The 25,186-nt window shown below is 38.8% G+C and overlaps 1 protein-coding gene across 4 annotated transcripts in view; it reads left to right on the forward strand.

Annotated features, from left to right (window-relative positions):
* Nucleotides 1-25,186, forward strand: part of AFF2 (ALF transcription elongation factor 2) — a 364,050-nt gene that overhangs the window by 105,193 nt on the left and 233,671 nt on the right. For all 4 annotated transcript variants that reach the window (XM_061445966.1, XM_061445969.1, XM_061445967.1 and 1 more), the window contains exons 2-3: nt 12,764-12,884; nt 20,126-21,016. In XM_061445966.1, coding sequence (XP_061301950.1) covers nt 12,764-12,884; nt 20,126-21,016 — 1,012 coding nt within the window. The remainder of the gene's footprint in view (nt 1-12,763; nt 12,885-20,125; nt 21,017-25,186) is intronic.

A 25,186-nucleotide genomic window follows, 5' to 3' on the forward strand; every position in this document is an offset into this window, starting at 1 on the left:
CCCACAGTGTTACACACTTTTTTCAGGCTTTCAGTGCAGGAATGTAAGACCTTCAAGTGGAAAATTGTTAATTTACTATAATGAATTGAAATGTGAAAAAACAAATATTTAGTTAATTGCCTCATAAATCTGTCTGTTACTATCAGAGGAATTAAATTGATAAACAGTTCTTTAAAATTAATTTCCACATGGCAATGTGCAGATTTTATTTTATTCAAACCCCATTAGGTATTTGTATGAAAGAAAACATAAATTTGTATTTCTGTCACATTAAAGAGTGTGTGTGACAAAGCACACATTTACTACCGTGGGTACTGAGGTTTTAATACATTTGGCATAATGAGGAGAGCTCAGTGTTAGTTATTTTCAAAGGCAGTACCAGCTGAAAAGTGGAAGTACATCATACTGTCATGATTGCATCATGTTGCTTCACTGTCAGTACAGCTTAACTTGGTCCTTTTGCTGTTGGGGTTAGAGGACCGCGGACACGATGCTTGGAGGTCACATGCAGTTTTGGGCTGTTGCCAGTGCTGGAAGTGCTTCAGGAGGCTGAGGGGAAGGTAGATTCTCTCAGGCAGACTAGGAAGCTTGTTCTTGGTCACTGCCAGAATGGGAGTTCCTGGTGAGAGGAGGTTGGTGTTTTAATGCTACTGGGCCTGTATTGCCTCTGCAGCCACAGCTCTTCTCCGTTTTGAGCCTGCTGCAGTATCACTTGTTATGAAAGGAGGTGGGAAGCTGAGTGCTCTGGTACTTTAATCACCTAATGACATTATGCCCTGTGCAGTATCAGTTTGTCAAAGTAAGTGGGGCACTACACAAAATTAAATCATTCGATACACTCCATCCTTCCAACAAATGTAATAAGAACAGCCCTGCTGACCTCTCCCAGTGACATTCAGCAGGAGTGTCTCGCGGGTGTATGACCCAATGTTCTGGAAACGCACATAAAGATAATTCCTTCTTGCTGTATAGTATTGTTAGATAGTCTTAAATTTCAACTTGATGGTTGTCATCTCAGAGTTTAGTGGTGGATGAATGGTTGCAAGTTACACCTGGTCTTACAGTGAAGTTTAATGTCTGAGAGTCAGGCTCCTCGGTTTTCTTCCCTCAGCCATCTCTTGCTTCTTGAATGACTGTCATTGACTCACTTAAACTTTCATTCCCCCAGTTGTTTTTCTTGACAGCAGTTACTCCTTCCACCAATATAATCAGACATGACTTGCTCTGATCTGAAATGAGCTTTGAGATCCCCCAAAGAAGCTAGCTAGAGGGACAAAATATCAGTGATAACAGTGACCTGCAAGACTTCAGAAGAAGGAGGCTGCAAACACATTTTCATTTAGCTTTAATAATACCTTAATAATCAAAAGAAGAAATGTAATGTTTAATATTTAAACAACATTGCATTCGCTTTCTTCTCATGTTAAGTGAGTATTAAAGCAGGATGGAAGCTATTTTACATATTTTTACAGTAGACTATTTTATTATTAAATACTGAAATGTGCTGGAATGAGCCAGCCTCCAGTGAATATGAGTCAACTTACATTGCATTTTAATATTTGCATGTTGCATAGTATAATATTTCTATTAGACAAATGGCTGATGGTAGGGAATGTAAAAAGGATGCACTTTTGTTAAGTGGCACATTGTATTCATGTTATGAAAATAAGTGGGATTAATTTGCTGATTGAAGCAGAAGGGGACAGAAATACAAAGTATTTAGAGTATAAATAACTGTTATTGAGGATGCAGTAATCCACGTGTCTGGTCTTGAAAATGCAAGGGATACTGCTATGGGATGTGCACCTGAGATTGTCCAGACACTGAAGAGCACAGGAGCTCGCTGCCTGTTTGCCTGTTATAAGTGCAGGTACCCCCCAGGTGCATGTGAATTCTGTTTTTGCATATTCAGTAAAATACAAACAATATTGTTAAATCAATGAGGTTTTCAGCCTATGTGAGTGATAAACCTAATTTGAGGTAAAGTGATAATTTTCAGATGTGTTGTGAAACTTTGCCAGAGAGTATTCTGTTTGAGATCATTCTTTGGCGAAAAGGCTTCTAGAGATGTTAAATATAAAAGACATCACGTCCTTTGTACTTAACACGTAGCTTCATATGCCAAAAATCTCTCAAGGCAATGTCAGTATTTCGGGGAGTGCTTTGCTCTTTTCTTGAGGGATTAACTGGGCATTCGTGGTTGGCTGTTGTCAGAGGTGGGAGGGTTAAACACAGCTTTGGTCTTACTTTCTTCTGGGAATTTGCCCTTAAATGACTGTATTTTCTTCATTGTGATATCTCTGTCATTCATGAAGTCAGTTATACATGTGAGATTTCAAACACATTCAAAACATGATTAGGGAAACAGATACAGTTTCTATTTGGCGCTGAAAACTGCAGTACTGGGATAGTCATTTGCATCACACCCACCTTAAAAATTCAAGTAATTTCAGACATGAGATTGTAGTTTTGGCCAGTCTAAATAAGACTCTGTTATGATTTGCTTTGTCTGAAGAAGTGAATTTGCTTTTTTAAGTGCTCATTTTTAGTTTTCAAATCCCAGGGAACATTTCAAACTTGTGGCAGTAACACCTACGTGCCATATCCCTAATAGCACAGCTCTCCCATGTTGAGTTAAATTTAAGGGTGGTGTTGTTTCAGGAAGCATGGTACATTCACTTTACTTTCTCTCAGTGACAAGGTCTGGGATCTGCTGCCTGGGGGGTGTGTGTGTGTGAGTACTTACTATGGGATAGAGGCAGATTTCATTGTTCCCCAGTCAGTTGGTTGAGATGTTCTGTGTACAATCGCTAGCATCACTTAAGAAAATTGTGCTTTAACTCAAAGTGATAATGGCCTGTGGGGTAGATTTGGAAGCTTATTTGGTATCTCATTTAATTTTCGGTTTCTTTTTTCTTTTTTTATGAAGACAATCCTAAATTTCATTTTATTTGCATTTGTCAACCCAGGATGTCTATGCAATCGGTATCTGCTTGTATCAGTTGTAAATAATGACCATAGAAGCTATGTGTCTCTGACATGCTGGTTTGTACTTAAGACTTTTTAAACACTTGGCAGTGGGTAAAAAAATTTCTGTTGGCAGGAGGAATATGACAGAAAAGCTAGTTTGTACCAACAAGTTGCTGCTGCTTAGAGCTGGTTGTGTTACGAGACCTGGCTTTTTTGTCATTATTAAATGACTAGGTCCCATCCAACCCTCATTGAATTCACTGGGAAAATTGCCAATAGCATCAGTTGAAGATGAACTATGCCCTTAGAGAGGATGTAAACCTCAGCAATGCTGATGAACTTTGTGCTGCTTTGGTTAAATAATTTTGTCACACTTTACACTCGTGTTTATAAATGAGGAATAAATATTATATGTTTGCTGGAGACATGAGCTGTATTTGTTATGAATTATCTTCCTCACTTAGAAGCCAATGATTATGATAATCCGTTGACCTGCTGACTCTGAATCTAGCTAGAAAAAATAAGTATAAAATATTATTTTTCTTTCCTGAAGCTGTGTAACAAACACCTTGTTGTTGTGAGGCTTTTTACAGTCTAGTGGAAGAAAGCTTAAAATCTGGAGTTTGAAACATTCTAGGTTCTTTCCAAGCTGATGACCATAAACTCTCATGAACTCTTATGAACTCTACAAACTCATTGCATTGCCTGCAATTTGGTAGTGCCCAAGATGGGTAATATATGTCACAACAGCACGGAAAAGAGGATGTGTGTTTACTTGAATCTGAAATGAAAGTACCTTGCATTTATTTGATTATCTCTCTCCTTTCTAGTAGATATTACTACAACAAATGGAAGCAATTATATAGGGTTTCAACTGAGAGAAGAGTAATTTATTTAGAAGATAATTTCTCTAGTCAAACAGTGTCCTAAGTAACAATCAGTTAAATCATATTAGGCTTATGGTACTATTTTTCTGTGTGTTTGGATCTTTGGATCAGTCTGTATGTGTGCACTGCACTCAGAGACCTGTGTGCACTTCCCCTTCAGTCTAAAATTGATGAATGAAATGTCATCCTGCTGAACTCCTAGTTTTCCTGTTGGTGGTATTCTTCAGCACACGTTAAGTTTAAGAACATGTGGTTAAAGAGCTGCGCAGCATGTGAAAATGCTCCAGGGAGTAGAGGTGCCTGTTAGTAAATGAATGCATTTATTAGAGCTGTAGGAATAACAGGGAAGCACTTCTGTGATAAAATACTCAAGTAGTTGAGACTGCTGATTCATCTGTTTCCAGAAGGTTATGTTAATCAATGTTAATCAATGATTGTTCTGTAATGGTTTTTAAATGGTTTTTAATGGCTAGATTTATTTCTGTTAGCTATGTTGCATATCATTGCCAGTATTTCAAGAAAATACAAATGTGTGGACTCCCTTTTTAAGGGAGCATCCTTCAGGTGCCCCAGAAGGTTTTGAGTGGCAATAGCAAAGAAATTTTTGAATTATAAATATGAAAAAGGTAAAAATAAAAGTAGAGTTCCAAAAAGCTGAAAACTCAAATAGTTTTCAGCTCAGATTTAAGAATTCGATCTGTACGCGTTGAGTGAGAATAAGTATTTTGCGTTTACATACATTAAAATATATTTTCATCTTTGAAAATGGTACGTTTCTAAAAAGAACCTTGGAAATTTTCAAGATTTTTTTCATAATTTGAAGTATCCAGGTAAAGGAACTGTCACAAGCATTGTCAGATCTTTAATTGCATTGCTTAGTTTTATGCCTTGGGAGTGATGTATGTACAAATACACACTTTGTAGCAGTACTATGCTATGTTTTCTGTCCGTGTGTATAAAGAATAATGCATAACATGCAAGTAAACAAAACTGTGTCATCTGTAACACTAACATAGAATGCTGGTGCTGATGGGCAGGTGGAGTATGATGGCAACTAGGAAGCCAATAGGAAGCTATGCAGTGAAGTACATTTGAATTATGGTATCAGTGAATTTTGAAGAAACTTCAAATTCCAGGAGATCAACAAAATTTTAAAACCAACAAAAAAATTTGAACAGAAGGAACTGTCATATCCTGTTAAACTCATAAGGACAATGAAATTTGGAGTTCAGATTGAACCTTATTCCCTGTTCAACCCACTTGTAGTAATCAGCGTCCCCTCACAGTCACAGCACATTACCTGTCTAATAAAGCTTCCTAATCCAGATCCCATGTCCTAAATGTAGTTCATTAGATGCCAAAAATGTTCATAAGTTTCACATTCATCAAAGTTTGTTCCAGTTTATCTGTGGTTTAGGGGAAATTATAACTAGATTCCAGGTGTCTGGGAAGTTCATATTAATGCCATAATGTGCATTCATTTATTAAAAGAAAAAAAAATACAACAGAAATAACCTCCTGAAGTTATCGTAACTGGTTCTTTTATTTATGCATCATATGTTTACTCTTAGAAATGCTGCATTTTGGAAAGCTAATTTATGTGACTGATGTTCTAATGGCTGTGTGTCTTTTAAGGTCCTTTTGAAAGTGCGGTTATAACCATTTTCCTCTTAGTTTTCTTCCTTCCCTTCCTTCCTCCTTCCTGTGCTTTTCCTTTGGTTTTGCTTTCTGTTTTCTATACTGCAAATCTGAACTGACAAGAAGACTGTAATAGGACTCCAAAACATACCTTGAGCACACATTGTTAACCAAATTACAATTGCTGATGTCATTTACACATGTTGCCTTTCAAAGGATGAACATGTTCATTTAATTTGCTTTTTAAATATCCATAGCAGTGTCCCCAAGCATTTTAATAAAGCAGAAACAGTTAATTATTGCCAAATAACGATATCCAAATATAGTGGTCTGCAGATTGCATTTAAATATATCTGACAGCCCTTCGCTCTTGAAAAGAAAATTGTATAAATTGCCAGTTATTATAATTTTGAATAAGTAAGTCTTATCTTGCCTCTGTTTCTCTATTTCCTGCGCACCCCTCTGCAATACTGTTCAACAGCCATGCTTGCAGTGGGACCATTTCTATTACAGAGTGATTGAGCTCTGATTTACACATCAATTACCCAACTTCATGGAGATTTTCATGCTCCCCTAGCTGACATCAATGAAGCATAACTGCGTAAGTGCTTTATTTCATCCCAGTTTTTGATAACTCAGACTGATAACTAATCATATTGAAAGACAATGTGCTATGATACAGGAAACAATAAATGCTCCCCTTTGAAACGGCATCTATTCTTTATATCCTTACTATTCAGGAGCTTATCTCTGTCATCCATTCCTTCAGAATCGTTCCTTCCAAATTCACATTTAAGGAAAGGTTTGGGGTTGCATAATACCAAAAAGAGAAGAAAACTGAGTGAAAATAACATTTTCTAGGTACTTGGGGGGGGTGGGATAAAAAGAATGAAGAATATGACAAATATGAGCCAAACCCTTAGCCTTCTAGCTTAAATTTCCATAAATTGCCCAGGGGTCTCTTGGGTGTTATTTTGTTCAGCGACTTTAATCTTCTGTATTCCCTATCAAATATGCTACAGGAATGGCATTGTTTTTAATGCAAATTGTTAAGAGATTTAGCTCATGTGGATAGATAACCAGTGACCATTTCAAGTGCTTCTCTACAGAACTGTTGAACATCAAAGACAGAATATTCTATATTTTAAAATAAATCATTTAAGTGCAGTGATGGATATGTTCTGTGCTAGGTGCTTCCAGCAACTGTTCATGTTATGAAGAAGAATACAACATTAAAGTAAATGTTAAATAGGAAAGACAGTGAGGAGCTGTAAAGCTGTTCTATTATGGCTTGATTGGTCTCTGTCAGGTACTAAAATTACCGGGACAAAGATGTAGGTTCAGTGCTGATAGAGAAAGAGAAGTTTCACTATTTTAAGTGCCCAACACCCTGGTTAGGGTGTTCTCATTAAGTGAAACAGAGACTTCAGATCAGCAGGGAACATTAACAACATTAAGTTGGTCATATTTATGCTTATAGGTCAGGTTTTGAAATTCTCCTCATTTACTGAAAACATTTTAAGACCTAAGGCTTCTTTTTTTTCTTTTTTTTTTGTTATAATTTGCAAAAAATATATTGAAACGCCATAGTGCATAGTGGGAGAATCTGAATGTACCAGGGAAGCGTGTTCTCCTTCCCTTATATAGTATTGTGATACTCCGCTTTTACATGAAATCGGTGGAGGTATGGTGAGATAAATCTGGAGTTATATAGAGGTGAATTCCTGATGTAATGTATTTTCTAGAAGGAGTCTTTTACCTAGTCTGATTATCAGGTGAAGTGCCTTTTGCCTTACAGTTTTACTGGCATTGAGAAAGAATTGCCCTAATGTGGAAAAGCAAGCGGATTTTAATGTGATTTTTAAGCATGGGAATATTCTCATGGACCTGAGTTGAATTTCTCATGCGAGTAAAAAACATTCATGAGTGGTTTTTGATTTGGGATGTTTAATGCCTTCTGCAGGCATATGAGTTAGTTCTCGAGGAAGCCCTGTTTCCGAATTGGCTTCTTGAGTGCTTGTGACAAGCAATGATTCCATCCCAAAGTCAGAGCTAGGAAGAAATAACCTTGGGAGAGACATTTTATATCCACAGTGTCTTAGTTTAGAAGCTTGTGTTTATTTCTTGTTTCCGCAAATCGAAAACATTTCAGTTTGAGAACTTCTTTCATCTTTTAGGCATATCTGATATTTTGGGGGGGGCAGAACTAGTACAGGGGAATCTTTGATCTGACCATAGTGTGCATTTCTACGAATTCAGACAAGTTACTGAGATCAGTGACTACTTCTTCCCTAACTTGTGGATAAATGCTGTTTTCCTTGAATGTTGTTCATTTGTCCCCATGGGTGTATTCTGTCACTAGTATAAATCCTCTCTGCTCCATCTTTTTTATTGATTCTTTTCCTGTTGGGCTTTTGTTGTTTTGACTGAATCAACAGAGTGATATGCTGTTCTCATTCATGTTTTTTTCTGCAACATTAGGTGTTTGATAATTAATTTTCTTTTGTTTCCTACTTTTTCTTCATATCACAGTGACTACCCCATCACATTTGGTCTGATTTCTTTCTTCTACTCTTTCTCTTGTCTTTCAGGCTCTTGTCTTCCTTGCTTAGTCTTCTGCGCTTTGGGAGACTACTTCAGTGGCTTAGTTAGCACATCCTTGAAGACAAACCCCAAATGATAGGTTTCAGCCTTTAGCTGTTGGTCTTATTTCATCAGCTTTCCTTTAATGCTTCCTTCTAACCTCCTGCTGTGTTGTAGTCTGTCCTAAAAGGCTTTTTCTTTTCCCTCCAGATCTTTTGCACCACATCCTCTCACTTTCACCACTGACACTAACACTGTCTTTTCCAGTGCCCTGAATTTTATTGCTGTAGTTCTTCTTATAGACAGTGTGTGTCTGACTTCGTCTCTTGCTGCCAGATCCACATTTTTAGCTTCCAGTCCAAAACCTATGCACATGCCTGCTTTTGCCTTGATAACTGCTTTCTCCTGCCTTAGCCCCCTTCTCCCCTCTCAGCTCCATTCTCTGCATTCAGTCTGGTCCAGATTGTCCCTGCAGCCATTGTGGCCCATGGTGAGGGTGAAAAGGTGAAGCTCCATGGATCTCACTGATGATCTGCAGATTCATACAGGCTGAGCACCTGGCCTGTCACAGCACATCAGCTCACCCCTGTCTCTTAGGGTGTCCGTAGCTGAGAATGATGACAAATGGATGTCTGCTGGTCTGATCAGGGTGTTGGAACTAGATGACCTTAAGGTTCTTTCCAACCCTAACTATTCTACGATTCTGTGATTAAGCATCAAATACCGTTACTCAGAATGCACTAGCAGCCTGCCCAATGTTAAACATCCCAAACCTATAATACAGTTATGGTTACTGTTCTTTCTGCCAAATCCAGCATGCTGGTAATTTGTGGATCAGTGGTCTCATCTGCTTCTTAAACGTTCTTACTGCTCACCATTCCTGATCTTCTCATATTTCATACAGACTTCCCCATTCAAACTCAATTATTAATGTCATAAATGGTAAAACCAATAAAGCTCATGTATTTAAACTACATTGTCACGTAATAGCTGCCTTCTTTGGTACTGTATCATGGCCTGCAGCTGTTTACTTCTAAATCTCTTTAAGAAATATTTCTGAAAGTCTGTATTTGTGATTTCCTGCTCTCCTGGCTTTAGAACGCTCATGAAGTATTTCTTGTACTAATGAGACAGACTGAACTCTGGTGTTCCTCCTGGTATCTGACTGTAGTTTTCACTGACACCTTCACCACTAATCACATATCTGTATTTCACAGAACATTAGTTAAACTAAATATTAAACATAAGTCCCAGAGATTGCATTGTGGCCACATTAAGAGTTTCTGGAGAGCATCCCATTAGGTTCTCAGTGGACTGCAGCCTTAAGATCTAATCAGCATCCCGCTTTGGATTACAGGGATCCAAAGAAATTGTTATCCTAATCTGTGTATGATCTTATAATATTTGACTTTCCAAAGCCACAATCAGCATCCTGTCAAGCATTCCTATAGCAAAAGTACATGTGCAGAGAAATAAACCAAGTAATTGACCTGACAGGATGAGCAAAGCACTTCCTTTTGAACTGATACTTTGGACACTTAAGGCTGCCGTGTGACTGTGTGAGTGGAAAGTTCAAACTGAACCTTTATTTTTTGTTTGTTCTCACTAAGAGAACAAGAGAGAGGTTTGAACTGATGCAGAGGTAGCAATACACTTAGGGCTTTGCTTGTGCTGTAAAATGGATGCTCACAGTTTGGTGGTAGGTGAACAGCATTGGGGTCTGCTGTACTCACTTCTTGGGTGCGTGGAGTATATAACTTTCATAAACACATTCACTAATAGAGAAATACTTCACTTTGTGCTTGAAAACAGTTTTTTCAACCTTCTGCAGTTAACTTTGTAAATAATGTCTTAGCTTAGCTTAATGTCCTTTAAAGTGGTTATGCCACTTTGAATTACTGCTGTTTTCAACATTTTTTATTTGTGGTTTTGTAATGTGTCATAAAACATATCTCAATAGTCTTAGAGCCTTTGCTGCTTTTTCTCAGATGGGGTATGGCAGAATGCCTCACTTGGTTCCCTAAATACTTTGCATGCTTGAGACCAGAGCCAGCTTTTAGATAAGAGTGCTAGAACCTCATGTGAAGGGTGAGACCTGTTCTGTGCCTGTAATCTATTATTCTGAGATCAGTGCATTCAGTGGCCCCTGGTTGATTTGAGTGGGCCCACTATTTCACCCTGGAGCTCCGGGCCAAGGTTGCCATTTGGGAAGCCATAAAACACAGCTCTAACTTTAATGAATAATTCTTTCTGAAGTGAATGCTGGCAGTGCCTGGGCTAGGACTGCTCCTGTAAGCAAAGATTACTTACACAGGACATGAAATCCTGCTTACACTAGATACACTCTGCTGGTGTTGAGACTAAGAGTCATGCAGTCAGTGGGTCACACTGCTCAAAGGACTCCCTGGAAAGATCTCCCATGAGAGGGGTGAATACAGAGTGTTCCTGCTGCTCCTGGGCTGAGTTATTCCAGGTCTAAAGCAGCATCCTATGCCAGAAAATTTGCGGGGAGAGTTGGACTCAACCTTGTCCTCATCTTCATGTACCAATTTGGGAAACAGTTTGTAGGCATCTATTCCCATACCTGTGTATTTAAATCTTAACTTAGGACATGAAAGGGGGGAGGCTTGTGCTCCTCTGTACCTTTTAGTGAACAGGTCATTTGTGGTTTGCAGTATTGTGTCAGCAATATGATCACATATAGTATAATAAAATGACTGCTGCTTACAGAAATTTCCCTTCCAAATTTCTCAGGAAACCAGCAAATAGTACTATAGCTTCTGCAGAAATACTGAGAATGATTGTAACAGTGTTCTGGAGCTTGATGGTGGAGGAGTGATGTCACCAATAAATAAAATAAATGAACTGTGGCGTCTTTTCAGCCTTCTAACTTGTGAAAGAAAAAGGTGGATGGAAATGATTCAGCTCAGCCTGTGTGTAGGTGGCTTTGCATTTGGTGTGCAAGCCGTATTTAAGCCTTTTTCAATCCAAACTAAGTGATCTTGAGTTGCTTAAAGCAATTATTAATTAATATTTTGTATTTAGGGATCTTATGTGGCATTAGTGTTTTTTTTCTTTCCTTCCCTGTACAAAACCAAGTATATGAGTGTAAGGATACGTGGAGTCATCAAGCAACAGACATACGCTTTCCTGTGCTCTCTGCAGGGCTTGCAGGTTCAAACACAACCTGCCGGAATCATAAGAACTTTAATTGAGTAGATAAAGAGGTCCTCATAATTATAAACTGCAGTAGGTATAACAAGAGGCTAAATACATAGCTGTGGTTTTAATTAGCTGGTGCTTCAAATTAGTAATTGTGGTTTCACTCAGAAATCAGTGACTTTATACACTGTTAAAGCCTCATCACTGTGCAGTTCATTCCTCATTATATCTCTCGGTGTGAAGCTTTCAATACAACATCATGCTGAGCTAAAAAGGCAGAAGTTGTATATATTTGGTTATCTTCCAAGTGCAGTGGAGCTCTATGGAGATTTAATTCATTCTTGTCAGAGATAGGAGAATTAAGTGTTCTTTGTTACATATGTAATACGTATGTTTGTATGTTTGCATTTGTACATGGAGGGTGAGCATGGATGTGTGCACATATGTCTGGAATCTGCTCATAAGGAATAATGTTAGTGCTTATACTGAACCTGCTATTCAAATTGTCGTCTGGAATTTGGTAGCTAATTAGCTGACACAAAGCAGAGCCAAAAGCCTCATAACAAATCAAATCTGTGCTGAAAGCACAGAAGTGTCCCTTTATGCTTGTCGCATGAGAGGTTGTCAGTGCAAGTTGAAGCGTGCATCTTTCCCTTTCCTCTTTCCATTTTTCTCCCTCCTTTAGGTTTTTAATTATATCTTTTCCCTCAGAGGAGCAGGAGGTAGTTTGCAAAGCCAAGAGACCAAAGTACTTCAATGCTATTCAGGGGAGAAGTGAATGTGGTCTCTCAGCTTGTCATTTAGGTCTGTCAGGTGCACAAAGTAAGCTGACGTACAGATAAGTGCCACTTGCCATTGCTATGCTGAGGTGCTAGATCCTTTTCTGTTTGTTTGTTTGTAAAACTATCTGATACTGGAATCAACTACCCTGAAGCCTGTTCCGGGAGCCTGCTACAAAAACACATTTTAAAACCCCCTTGACATTCACAATGCAACCGTACATAAATTTTAACAAGTACAAGGGACAGAATTAGGTGGTCTCAATCACACGAAGCTGAACTGAAGCGATGGGATGGATAGAGACAAGTGTGACACCGTTAAATGGATTTGAAGGTGTTGTGGTGCTTTCCTAACTTTGCATTTGCTATCTCTGCAAAGGCACATTCATTGTGGGCACAGGTTTGTGTTTGTGTGCGTGTGGCACGTGTATTCTACAGACAGTTCATACAAATACATCAAAATGTGTTTTACTCTTCTGCATAGTGCTCTCTTAATTTGAAAAGAACATTTTTGTCTGTTTTCACTTCAGCAGTGTACTGACTGTCCTACTGCCCAATTTCACATATTATTATGATTGCAAATTTACATTTGGGTAAATTATTCAGTTGCTGTTTCTTTCTTTCAGAATTGTTCCCAGGAGTTGCATTGTTTCTGGTGTTTTGCTGCTCTTACTGATAGTAATGAGCATGTAACTAAATAATGGGGAAAATAATGTGTCTTTTTTGTGTCTTTCTCCTCTTCAGTCACTATGAGCAAGACCGGAGTGCGCTTAAGCGGAAAGAATGGGAGAGAAGGAACCAGGAGGTCCAACAAGATGAAGATCTCTTTGCTTCAGGTTTTAACCTATTTGGGGAACCCTACAAGGTAAATTGCATTGTTGTGTTTTATGTTTTCAGAATACCTTTTACCTGAATGCATTTTACAAATACCGATAAAGCTTCTCTTCACCTGTAAGAAAAGAAAGTATCACATCTGCCTTGGTAGTTATACTTTTGAACACACTGTTTATCCAGATCAGCACATGGCAGCAGAGCAAACTGAACGCTCTGCCCAGCGTTTCATGCTATCATTTGCAGGATCAGAGTTTTTGTTAGAGTACAGGTCAAGATTTCTTCCTGTAAACACACAGCAAACTCCTGTGATAGACATATCAGCTGCACGCATTTCTACAATTGAGTTCATACTTATAAAGCTAGCACTTGGTCCTTTTATTTTTAAGAAGAAAATATACCTGAGTTGTTAAAACCAATGTCCTCTTATAGATAACGAGCTCGTAAGCTTTCTTGTGCAATCATAACCATCCACAGAAGTCTTTTGGGAGACTGTCTGAATCTTTGGGGAGCATAACAAGGGTATGAAAGGGACTTATGACAAGACTTATTCTCTCAAAGGAGCTTTGCTGCCTGAGATTTTCATCGCCAAGGGATGTCCCCCTTTATGATTTCTGCTGCTTTGATTTTCTGTAAGCCATTCCCTGAAGAATTCATCAGAATGTAAATTTCCATATCTCTTTCTCCTCCCAATCAGTGACATCCATTGAAAGGCCACCACTTCATCTTTCCATTTTACATTGTTAGCAGCTGTAGGGAGGATGAGGGCTCTTTGAAAATTGCCCGAAAAGGAGGAGGAAAGACTAGAATTATTATCAAATGGTGCCTAATAATTATAGACTGGGAGAGTGTGATAGATACACTTGACTCCTAGCTGTACTTTGGTTCAGGCTGACTAAGGAGCCACAGGCCTCACGTCCTTGGGGTGAACTTGGAGCTGGAAAGCCCCTGGCTCACATACAAGGGAGCGGAGGTGTCTTGAAAAGTATTTCGAAAGGTGGTTTCAAAACTCAGAAATGCAAGATAGCTGAAGTACTGAGCAAGATATCAGATCTAAAGCAAAGACATCTGTCTTGTCTGTGCTGTTGACTAGTAGCCAGCTACTTCACCCTATAAATACTGCCATCAGCATGGGCCCAGTTTGAACTCTCCCCGAATTGCAGCTGGACTGCACATCAGGTAACTCTCCCCTTTGAGCAGGGATGTCTCAGGGTTTGAGATCCTGTACTTGAGACTGAGAGATCCTTCCTTACCCAAGGCAAAGAGATACCTTACCTGCTAAAGCTCCTTGGTAAGTGATTGATAGCATGCTGAATTAATAATATGAAGTGTTACTAATCTGTGTAGTTAGTGTAAATATTTATGGGTAATTCCATTAGACATGAACTGTTGACCAAGTTTGGGACTAAGTTTGAAACCAGCCACCCCTAGGCTCCAAAAGGAGTTTAGAAAGAAAGGGGGTCCACTTTGAACCTCATGTAGGGTCCTCCATGCTCTTTGAATCTCTAGTCTCTGTGTGAATCATTTTAAGTCATTTTCCTTAGTATGTTTCTTACATGTAGTAATCAATATGGTAAACCTTGCTTTCGAACCTTGCTTCAAACTTACTGAACCTTGGCAAACCTCTGTTAAATTGTGTTAAATTCCATCAAACTTATTGAACTCTATCAAATTATTATTTTACCTCAATAAAACATATTGCTGCTTCTCTCTTTTGAGTGAGGTGCATTTCACTCACCCATGACAGACTTACTCAGCCAAATAAGGATTCTGCACTAGGACAGTTTGATTGTGGCTTCTTTCTGGTTTATTTTTATAGAAATCCAATCAATACACTATTTCTGCACTGGACCACATTTTAGCACCTTTGTGGGAATAATAACTTACTGTGAACTGATTTTGTTGAAATTTCCTGCAGGTCATGCAAATATTGTTGTTCATTTTAAGTGGTCAGCGTAAATCACTGCAAAATTTTGTGTCAGGAACTAAAACCACCACACCGCTGTTCCCACCCCCAATATGAATGGTAATACCTGATTTTGCATCTGTTAGTGTGCATGAGTTTGCACCAAGAATACACAGAGCACACATTTTGTCAAAAATAGAACAACTGAAAACAAAACAAAAAAAGACCATCCTGGTGATTTTCCTGAGCAGATTGGGTTTTTTAAATTGCTTTTCACCTGCTTGGCAGAGAAGTTTGTCAAATCTGTGGGATTGAGCAAAACATAATGTATTACTATCTTAAAAAAGCATTGTAATTATAAATTGCGAAAGATAAAAATTAGGAGGAAGTTGCATGTAAGCCAGTTACATCTGTCTTAAATATGCAAAACAAAGAGAACCAAAGACTGAATAGGGAAGCTGGGGCTTGCCTACATTTTATACTGGGGGGGGGTGGGGGAAGGACCAAGTGATAGATTGTTATTTCCTTGGTATCCTAAGATGGTTAGGGTTGGAAAGGACCTCAAGTTCATCTAGTTCCAGTCCCCCTAGTGGGATACCTCACACTAGACCATGTCACGCAAGCCTCTGTCCAACCTGGCCTTTGAACACTGCCAGGGGTGAGCATTGCTAAAAACAAGACACAGCGCAGATTCCTAGGAACTAGTGAAAACTGAATCTAACTCCTAGTGGATAATGTAGTGATTTGTGTTCTTAGGCGAGTGCAAAATTAAATTCTTGGGATTCTGTCCATGTTAATTCTAAAATAAAATGAAGAGGCCATGAGGTGAGATGTGCTGCACGTTCAGTTTGAATTCGTCTTCCATTTTGAGACAAACAGATGTTTCTGTGTGGATGAGGCTCAAGGCCTGGCACACACAGCAAGCTGACAAGGTATCCCATCTTGTCTCTTTTGGGTGCTCTCAGTGGGAACAGGAGGAGATGAAGCACTGCCTAGCAGTCAACTGTTGTGGCCTGTGGTGAGCACAAGGTTCACATCCTCAGAGGGGCTAGCTCAAGGGATGTGAAGGAAGATGTAGACTACAGCAACAAAGGAAAGGTTGGGAATATCAGGTGTCAGAAAATATCTCTTTTCCTTTCTTTTATTCCCAGACCTAGTGTCCTTCCTTGTTTATCATTCCTTCCTCAGTGTGTTTCCACAGAAACCCAGAAAGGACTATTAGGGTAGGGAATACCACAACTGCTGTTTTGATGTTTTAAAGGCTGAACAGCTAGCAGCTGTGTAAGATTGCTCTGAGGTTGGGGGTATTAAAACCTGTCCATTTTCGCATGGAGTTTACTGCCATTTTGTATCATGAGATGTGTGGAGTATCCGCCTCCATCTGTCATCTCTTTGCTCTAGCTGTTGCAACATCTTCCTTTCTATCCCTCTGTCAAATAAAACTTGGCTGATCATTATGGTTTTGGACAAGTGCGTGTTCCTACGTCGATTCTTTGTAGTATATGCATGTGTACACATACATGAAAAGAGATATTTATATCTGTGGGTGTATAAAATACATTGGTACATGCTTATTAAAAGATAAAAATGTTCTTTTCAAGCTCTGCTGTCTCATGTGGGGAAACAATGGCAATGTTTTGACAACATGATGACATCCAGCATTATTTCAGGGAGGTCGGGCAGCGAGGTCTGTGTTGCCCTTTAGTGCAAGTGGGTTGCAGGTCTTGCCCTCGAACTCTGGTGCAACCTGCTAATGCTTGATTTTGCAGTAGTGATCAGACAGTGACAACAGACATTTGAAAAAGCAATGTCAAAGTTTTCCTGAGACAAGCTGCAATTTTAGCACTGAGTTGTTGATACTGTTTAATGTTTTGAATTAGTAAAGGCTTTCAGAGATGAGTGTTTAGAGAAAGCAGTAGGAGTATTTTTTGTTGCCTTTAAAAGGAATCGCCCCAGAAGAGGTCAGCTTGAGAAAGAGAACACAATGGGAAGCATTTCCATTGGGGAGCCTTTGCATGTTAAATCATTTATCTTTTTCAGGTAAAGCCCCTCAAAAAACCCAAATAAATCTCAAGCTTCTAGCCCACAGAGGTTAGTTTAACTATGAGGCATGAGAAAGTGAATGAGTTATGAAACCTCAAGCTTCATGCAAATTTTCACAAAACCCTCGTAAATTGGACCTACAAGTTTAAGTGCCTTAATTCTTTTCTTTGTTAACCTAGAATGCAATAATAGCTAGCTAGCAAATTGGTCTTCCAATAGGATTGTATTACAGATACTTGTAGAAAGCAATAGAACCAGAGGTAGGAAGGTGTACATTTCCTGAATTAACAAGAGCCTAGAATGATGGGGAAGGCTCCTATGCATGAGTCACAAACTAGGCATATAATTTATGCCTTGGAATTCTCAGAAAATGCTTCATTTCCTTAATGGTGGCAAAATTGTGATTTAACGTGCTGTTCAGAAAGCAAGATGTGCAGAGTTATCCTTTAAGAAATAAGTCAATTATCCAGAATATGAAGGTAGAAATTGTCCCAGATCTGGAAGTAAAAAAGAGCAACCACAAATTATGACTGGATGTTGTGTTTATCTTGCTGGTATCCCAACTTGTCAAGAATATTCTGCTTCTCACAAGAACCCTGAATATGTTGAGTAAATAAAATAAAAACATTAATGTTATGCTTTATAGCTTAAATGCAGGTAGTACACTGCACTACACACCCAGTCTTGTACAGGTGGCGTTACAAAACTCCAGTCTTAGTTGTGCGTGTTCTAGTTTTATTTAAGTGTAAGTCAAATTACTGTTTGCATTCACTATGTGTTTTTTGCTTTGCAGTCTAGTCCAAAGGCCATTGAAGAGAGCAATAATCCTTCCATTGACTTCAATAACTATTGGATATGAGCTTTAGTGCACTTAATATGCTAAGGATGTGTAAATTAATTTAATCTCTGTGCTTTTCAGGAAATTTATTTTTTATTAATGCTCCCAGTAAATGATTACAAATAATAATACTTTATATTTGTACAGTGGCTTTTGTCTGCAGAATGTTCGCATTCTGCAGAGAACAGAGTTAGTGTCAAGCAAAATTGTATTTATCATTGTGACATGTAAAAGAAAATAGGCAGAATCAGATACCTCCAACACAGAAATGATTGAAAAGCTCTACATGCAAATTAAAATATTGATTCTTTCTGTGAGGATCTAGACAAGAGCCATTTAATATGCTGTGATGTTGAAGTGTTCTAGTGATGATATGTTGTCAGTACTTTCTTTTTTTCCTTTTAATAAAAAAACCCAAACTTTTGCTTTCTGGAAAGTAAGCTAAACGCACCCTGGAAGTGTAGCTGAAGCAGAGGTGAAGGCTGGTGGTCAGGCTTTTTTCGATACTCATCTGTTTCCCCTGTGCTACTCCATAAGGAGTTAAAGTGTTTGGGGAAGGAGGAACAGAACAAGTATGTAAGTGTTTAGACTTCGCATCATAATTCCTGCTGGGCCCTTAAGCACAATGGAATCTCCTTGTTTTAAATTTGGGGGTTGAACAGAGAGAGCCTGGTTTTGGCTGCTGCCCAAACAGCTCATTGTGCAACTCAGTTGAAGGAGAGGGCTCATATACAAAGAGCTTATTCTTAGCTTAGCTAGAATATAATTTTTGCCACTAAAATGACCAACCTAGGGACTTACTTAGTGAATAAAAAAGTTGTGGTTCTCCACGACTGGGATTATTAACTGTGTCAGTTAGGAACACTGGCAAAACGTATACAGATGAGAACACTGAACAGTTAATTTTTAAATCACTGCCTCAGTGCAATGGTAATGTATGTTACAATCCCTGAGAATGAGCAAAAGAAAATTTGCATTATTATCTTCTTTTTAAAACATTTTTTATGGCCTGTGCAGTACTAAGGAAAAAAAAAATCTTTCTGCAATATTCTTCTCATCTCCTGACTAGTTCATCAGTGGGTAATATAAGCAGATATTTCAGGAGAAATCCATGCATGGATTTTTTTCATTGCTCAAACTTCTGCTTAATACTTGAGGAAAATGGGATCAGTGGCACATAGGATCCCTCATCGAGGAATGAAGTGTGACACTCTAACCAAGCACAAGCTCATAGTGCTGCCTTTCCCCATCTTTATGGCCTGGTGTTAGGGCGTCTTTGAACTGTGGCACTGCTGTATAGAGTGAAAAAAAAGCCAAACATAAGTGAAAGCATAGCTGGTTGTATCCTGTGGTATCTTACATACACTACAACTTTGTCATTGAATTCCAGAGTGTAGAAGTTAACCGTGTGCTTGAACAGGAACTATAGTTTTGCTTTGGTTTTATCCTTTGAGTCTTATAAAGTAATAAGCGTGGGGAATAAGTTGTTTTGGTTCTCTGCTGGTCATTTCAGTGGAACATAAAGGTCAGTAAGAAGGCTGGTACTTTGTGTCTCTGTGGGGTGAGTTAGAACAGGAAGAGAGAGGAAATTAGCTGCATGTTAATTATAGCTTCAAGCTTATTTGTCCAGCTTTTCACAAGTGAAAGAGAAAAAAAAAAACCAAACCCCAAAAAGAAAAAAAGCCACTTGATGCTTCAAAGGTCTAATAGCAGTGAAACGCAGATGAGTCAGTGTTTACTTATTACTGGAATTCAGAGAAAAGTGGGACTCACAAATACAACCAGCCTGCAGACAACGGAAGAATCCTAGTACTTAAGAATGTAGCAATCGTATCTATTTATGTTCTGTAAGAAAATATTTTTGAATGGTCTTTTACTTGAAGTTACTGTATTATTTGAGTGGGAAGAAGCGTTTTCTAGGTTGAGATGCTGGATACCTCAGGTCAACCTGAACCCTCTAATGAAAAGTAATTGGAGTTACACTGAAGTGAAGAGATCATGTGTTTATTGCAGACTACCCAGGTTCTATTTCTGGACTGTGGGTCAAGGGGTTGGTAGAGCAATAACATACTTAAATAAACTGTGTGATTGCAATTCAAATGCTCAGTAGCCAGTAATTGCACGTGCATGTTTTGCACGGTATGAAATGTACAAGCCCAACATCTCTGACATAAAACCAGCTTATTTTGCTCCTAACATCCGTAACTGATGCAATTTAGACACTTCTCTGAGAGCATATTTAAGAAAATGGGAAGCAGTATACAAGTGTTACTCATGCAAGCCTGTTTCAAGAGAGTCTTTCAACACAGTTATTGATAGGTTTTTCTTACATAACATATGCAAAATGTAATTGAAATTAAATTAAATGTCAGTGTGACACCATTAAAGAGCTAACATTTGCTGTCTTCTAAGGCAACTATTCTGAGCAGCAAATTGTAATCAGGAATGTACTCACTCTTTTGCTTCATTTATTTTCTTGATATTTTAGACAAATAAAGGTGATGCCCTTGCAAACCGTGTCCAGAACACACTGGGAAATTATGATGAGATGAAGGATCTGTTAACCAACCATTCCAACCAGAGCCACCTTGTAGGAATCCCAAAGAATTCTGTCCCACAGACACCCATTGACAAAAATGAACAGAACTTTTTCCCAGAACCAAGGAACAGAATGATCCCATCTCATCAGATCAGTGGCCACTCATCGACATCAATGCCTCCACCTTCTTCCTTGTCATCTAATTCTACTTTGCTACACAGTCACCAGAGCAGCAGAAAGTCGAGGACAGACTGGTCACGTGGTGGTCACAACTCTAGTGGGGCCCAGCCAAGCCAATCCAGTAGTCAGCAGAGTCGGACAAAGCATAGCTCCTCTCATGACCAGGCCCAGGGCAGGTATGAAGACCTCTATAATTGTCAGAGTGAGCAGCATAAAAGCGGAGGAACTGAGGAAGCAAATTCTATGGCAGCGTCTTCACATTCGAGGAGGCACACTCATTCCAAGTCAGCACCTGGAGAACATACTTACAAAGAAAACAGTCATTCCAAGTCGCCTGCAGAGCTTGAATTTGTAGGTCATGGTCCTGGATCTCCACTTCCTTCCACTTCGTTGTTATCTGCAAACAACAGTCTTTCGTCTCAGAATTTCCCACCAGGACTTCACTGCAAGAACAGCATGGTCCAGCAAAAGCCTACAGCCTATGTCAGGCCTATGGACGGTCAGGACCAGGTACCCAATGACTCACCTGAACTGAAACCTCCGATAGAAATTGAGAGTGGATATGGAAATCAGTCCTTTGGAACACTGCTGGAAGGAAAAGTGAATGCACCTAGTTCAAAGAACAAAGTACCAAAGCTCACCATTCCTCCTGTTAATGAAGTAAGTGCTTTAAAATATCTTCTCTCTAGTACTGCTTATTTCATGCACTGAATATGTTTCACTAGAAATATGCAGGTCCATTTCCTGTAATTACAGTCTAAACCATTCTTTTTTTTTCTAGAATGTGCATGACTACTGTTGGCAAAGTTTGTTTGTGATAGTCCAAGCAGCAATATTTAATGAAGTTTTAAAAGCAGTTTGGAATACTAACACTGCTCTTTTCTGATTAATATTAAAAGGTGAGATCTGTTTTGGCGTAATATATTTATACCAGCTTGAATTTTGGACAGAGAACTCTAATATCTCAGTTCATCTGCAGTTTTCAATCTTGCATTTCCAGCTACAAGCTAGTTTGATAGAAAGATTGCTGTGCTGAACTCTAAGGAAAAGTGGCAGTGTTCAAATTTAGTGGTACTAAATAGTTCTACCAGCAAGGAGTTTATTTACAGAGTTTGCTAAATTCTCATTGCTTTTAATGGAATTAATGTGCCTCTAGTTCTGAGTAATGCTTATGAAAATGTGTCCCATTAAAGCTTTTATGCATTCAGAAGAGCTCTTAATTTTGGGATTCTGTCCCAGCCTCTGCTACCAACAGTTTAAGCTGTTGAATTTTGTATTGCTGGTCAATACAGTAGTCCTGTGAGGAACATTTTAGTTGGTTCATGTTCATGTCCGTTCCAAGCACAGATGTCTAGCATGGATACCAACTGACCTATTTACACTCTGTATACTTTTTCTCTTATTCTGAGTTTTTCTAAAGCAGTAACCTTTGCAAGATAGGTTTATAACATACATATGAGCAGAACTGCAATATGGGGTTTTCATAGCTTTCTGTTTCCCCCCAGATATTTCCCTCCTTGGTAATATTTTTATACCAGGAAAGAGGAGCAATGCATTCTTAAGCCACTTTATTGCAAAAGGTCAGCTTTTTCTATTGGAATAATTGTTTCAAGCCAATAATTTGTTTGACTATTTAAAAACTTGATGTTATTTATTAACATTCCAGGCAGCAACAAAGACTGATGTGTTTTGCAGTAGAGCTTGGAATAATTTTCTGGGAACTGCATCTGAAAACAGTAAAAGGCCTATTTATATCAAGTGGAAGCTGAGGGTTGCTTGCAGATGGTGTTTTATTAGAAACTGTATTTGTTAATAAACGTAGCTTTGTACAAGATTACTTTACAGATGTTTCTGTTTATTTTTACCTTAGGTTAAAAATCTGCTGATGTAGATGGCTTCATAGTCTGTTGCGATTTGTCGCTAGCATTGTTTGGCAAGTAAATAATTGCATGCAAAGGAAATAATGATGTTGTAAAAGCAAATACATTTTTTCGCTCTTGCCATCTATTAGCACTGTGAGTCAATAGAGGGACTTTAAAGTGCAGCATCAATAAGAAGTATTTTTGGAAATGGAACATACCTTTTGCAACTTGTATCAACTATTAAGAACTACTTTTTCCTTTAATTTTTAGAGTGAATGAAATCCTGGCACCATTGAAATCAATTCACTTGTTAGCAATGGTTTTTTGGGTACAGGACTTCGCCCACAGTCTTTTTGCATAACTCTAAGAAACTCTGATGTGAACTGTTGTTTTTGGAAAGATTCCTAGTCGCACAGATGGAAAAATTGCATTAGGAACTTGTTGCTATAGCTGCTTTAGTTTATAGCGTGTACAGTAAAAAAGGTATATAATTAATTCATTTTTGTTCAGATAAATGGTAAACTCTAGGCACTTTAGAAATGAATGCAGATAATAATCTTAAAGCAGTCTGCGTTTTATGGGTGAACAATAATTTGAAGGGGGAAAGAAAACCCAAAGCTGTGTTAAGGTGATGAATAACTTTTCTTCCCAATACGGACCATCTGACAATAGCCAGACTGATGGATCTCTTACAGGCAAATCTCCTCCTGAGTTTGGAGGGTTGGATTTTTTTTTTTCACCTGTGTCAGGACTGTGAACTTTGACCCTATGTGTTTTTCCACAGATGTGTATCCTGAATTTGATTTACCCTGTGTTCAGCAATAAAACTCCTTCCAATCCAACATTATAGATAACTGGTTTAGTTTAAGCTTAATCAGAACTGACAGCGCACACCTGTGAAACCCATAACATTTTCAGAATGACTGCAGCGAGTGGCTCTGTTGTAATCTTTATACAATTAATGTGGAGGCTTATGATCCTTCGGTGGTGCTTATCAATTTATGAACCTTCCCTAGCCACATCGAGCCGTAGTGATCTGCTTGAAACAATTTTGCTCCTGCTCCCTGGGTTTCCATCCTAACACTGTTCCAGGTGATGGTGGTGAACTTCAAACTAGCAGTAGGAAAGTTAGTTCTGGGGACACTCCTCCATAATTTGTTCTGTAAGTCTCCTTTGTCCTTGTGTTGCTGAGTGTGTGTATAGAGACGTGTATAGAGTGTATGTATAGAGATTTGCACACTAAATGTTTTTGTCTTAGAATTTTATATGCTCTTAAGATGAAGAGTTCTGTGAAGAAATAAAATTCCTAAGTAATGATCCTGCAATAATGGCACCTATTAGGATGGGCAAAGTTGAAAAAGACAGGTTTCGCTATCTTAAGGAGAAGGAGGGGAATAAGTAGCCAAATATTTGAACAAGCAGATTTAAAAGATGATTTCAGGCTGATGCGGAAATATGGTCTCATTTATCATGGCTTAATGGAAGAGGATGTTGAGTGCCCTGGAAGCATTTTGGCACGTGTAAGGAAGTGATCAATTTTATAACATAATTTGTGTCACTTGAGGTGTTGCTGTAAGAATCTTTGCTCGCTCGCTGGGCCCAATTCTGCCCTCAGAGATGCCCATCCATCTTTCGGCTCCTCTGGAACAGACAACATTGTTAATGCCTTGCTGCTGGCATGTTTCTACTGTGCAATGGATTGTGGTTTAGTGATTTCTGAGTTTGTAGAGATTCATGGCAAGTTCACACAGACTTACCAGGCTGGGTCCGGACGTGTTAGCAGTACTTATGCACCCATGGATTCATTCTTGCCTCTGAGTGGATGCCGTTGTGTGATTTCCAGATCTTGACTCACCCCCACGGAGCTAGTTCAGACCTGGCTGCACCATGTGTGGCCATTTCTGGTAGAGAAATGGGGACAGCAGAGTCTCTGTAAACTTTCATTTGTGACCTATAAGAATTTCTTTATGATTTTGTGATCCTCATGATTTCTTTTACCTTTCTCCTTTGTTTTACTTATCAGAAGTCTTTTCTAAGAGTAAAGGCAAACAATTTAATGGTTTGGTGCCTTGAGCAAAACCCAGTGTAACCACTAGCACCCAGGCTTGGCTGCCTCAGTCAGAAATTGTGAAGTAGACCTTTCAGAACTGGAAAGCCATAAGGCCATTGTGTGACTTCAGGGGGATATGCAGAAATGCGCCTGATACCATGACACAGAATTAATAAGAACAGCCCTGGAGCTAGAACTGATAGAAAAATTGATAGAAAGCCTCCAGCTGTAAACATTATTTCCTGTTCCTTTCTTATTAACTCTCATCTCTTTAGCCTGTATTTACATATGCACTTCTATATATATATAAAAATTTTGAGCTTACATTTAATGTTTGGAAAATTGTGGCAAGCGTGGGACATTGCAAAGATCTTTTGTGTTGTGTAGAATGCCACCTACTTAAATTGTATGATGGCATGATGGCAGGTGATTGTTACCACTCAAAGAGAACTGCTTAGTTAAATCCTGTGCATTTCTTCAGAAAAGTGGAGGTTAGAGACCACAATAACAGCTGATCCTCTCTCTGCTGCATTAAAATCCAGGATCTTGATACATGTATGTGTATTTAAACCTCTAGGAATCAGATGCTTACAAATTATTTCAAATCAACTAACTCAACAGGAGATAGCTGAAAGAAAGCCTGTACTTTTCAGATCGGGCTTGAGCACAAATCACTGAGAGTACTGAATAAAGCAGAGCATTTTAAAGTCTGCAGGATCATCAGAAGATGCGTTCCTGGAAAGTCTTATGCACGGTTATCCAGAACAGTGCATGGATTTCTGTTACATGTTTAGGGGTGGGGAATAAAGGGCAATTAAGGTAATGCTTGATTCTCAAGGCAGAGTTTTTAAATCTCACTGCACAATTGGCCTCACGTTCCTACAAAGTAGCAAATGCTCATGCACCAAATTTTCCCAA

The sequence above is a fragment of the Pezoporus flaviventris genome, unplaced genomic scaffold (genome assembly GCF_033815535.1).
Source record: "Pezoporus flaviventris isolate CSIRO_AGI_PZ_B2104156 unplaced genomic scaffold, CSIRO_AGI_Pfla_v1 ptg000005l, whole genome shotgun sequence".
Taxonomy (NCBI): Eukaryota; Metazoa; Chordata; class Aves; order Psittaciformes; family Psittacidae; genus Pezoporus; species Pezoporus flaviventris.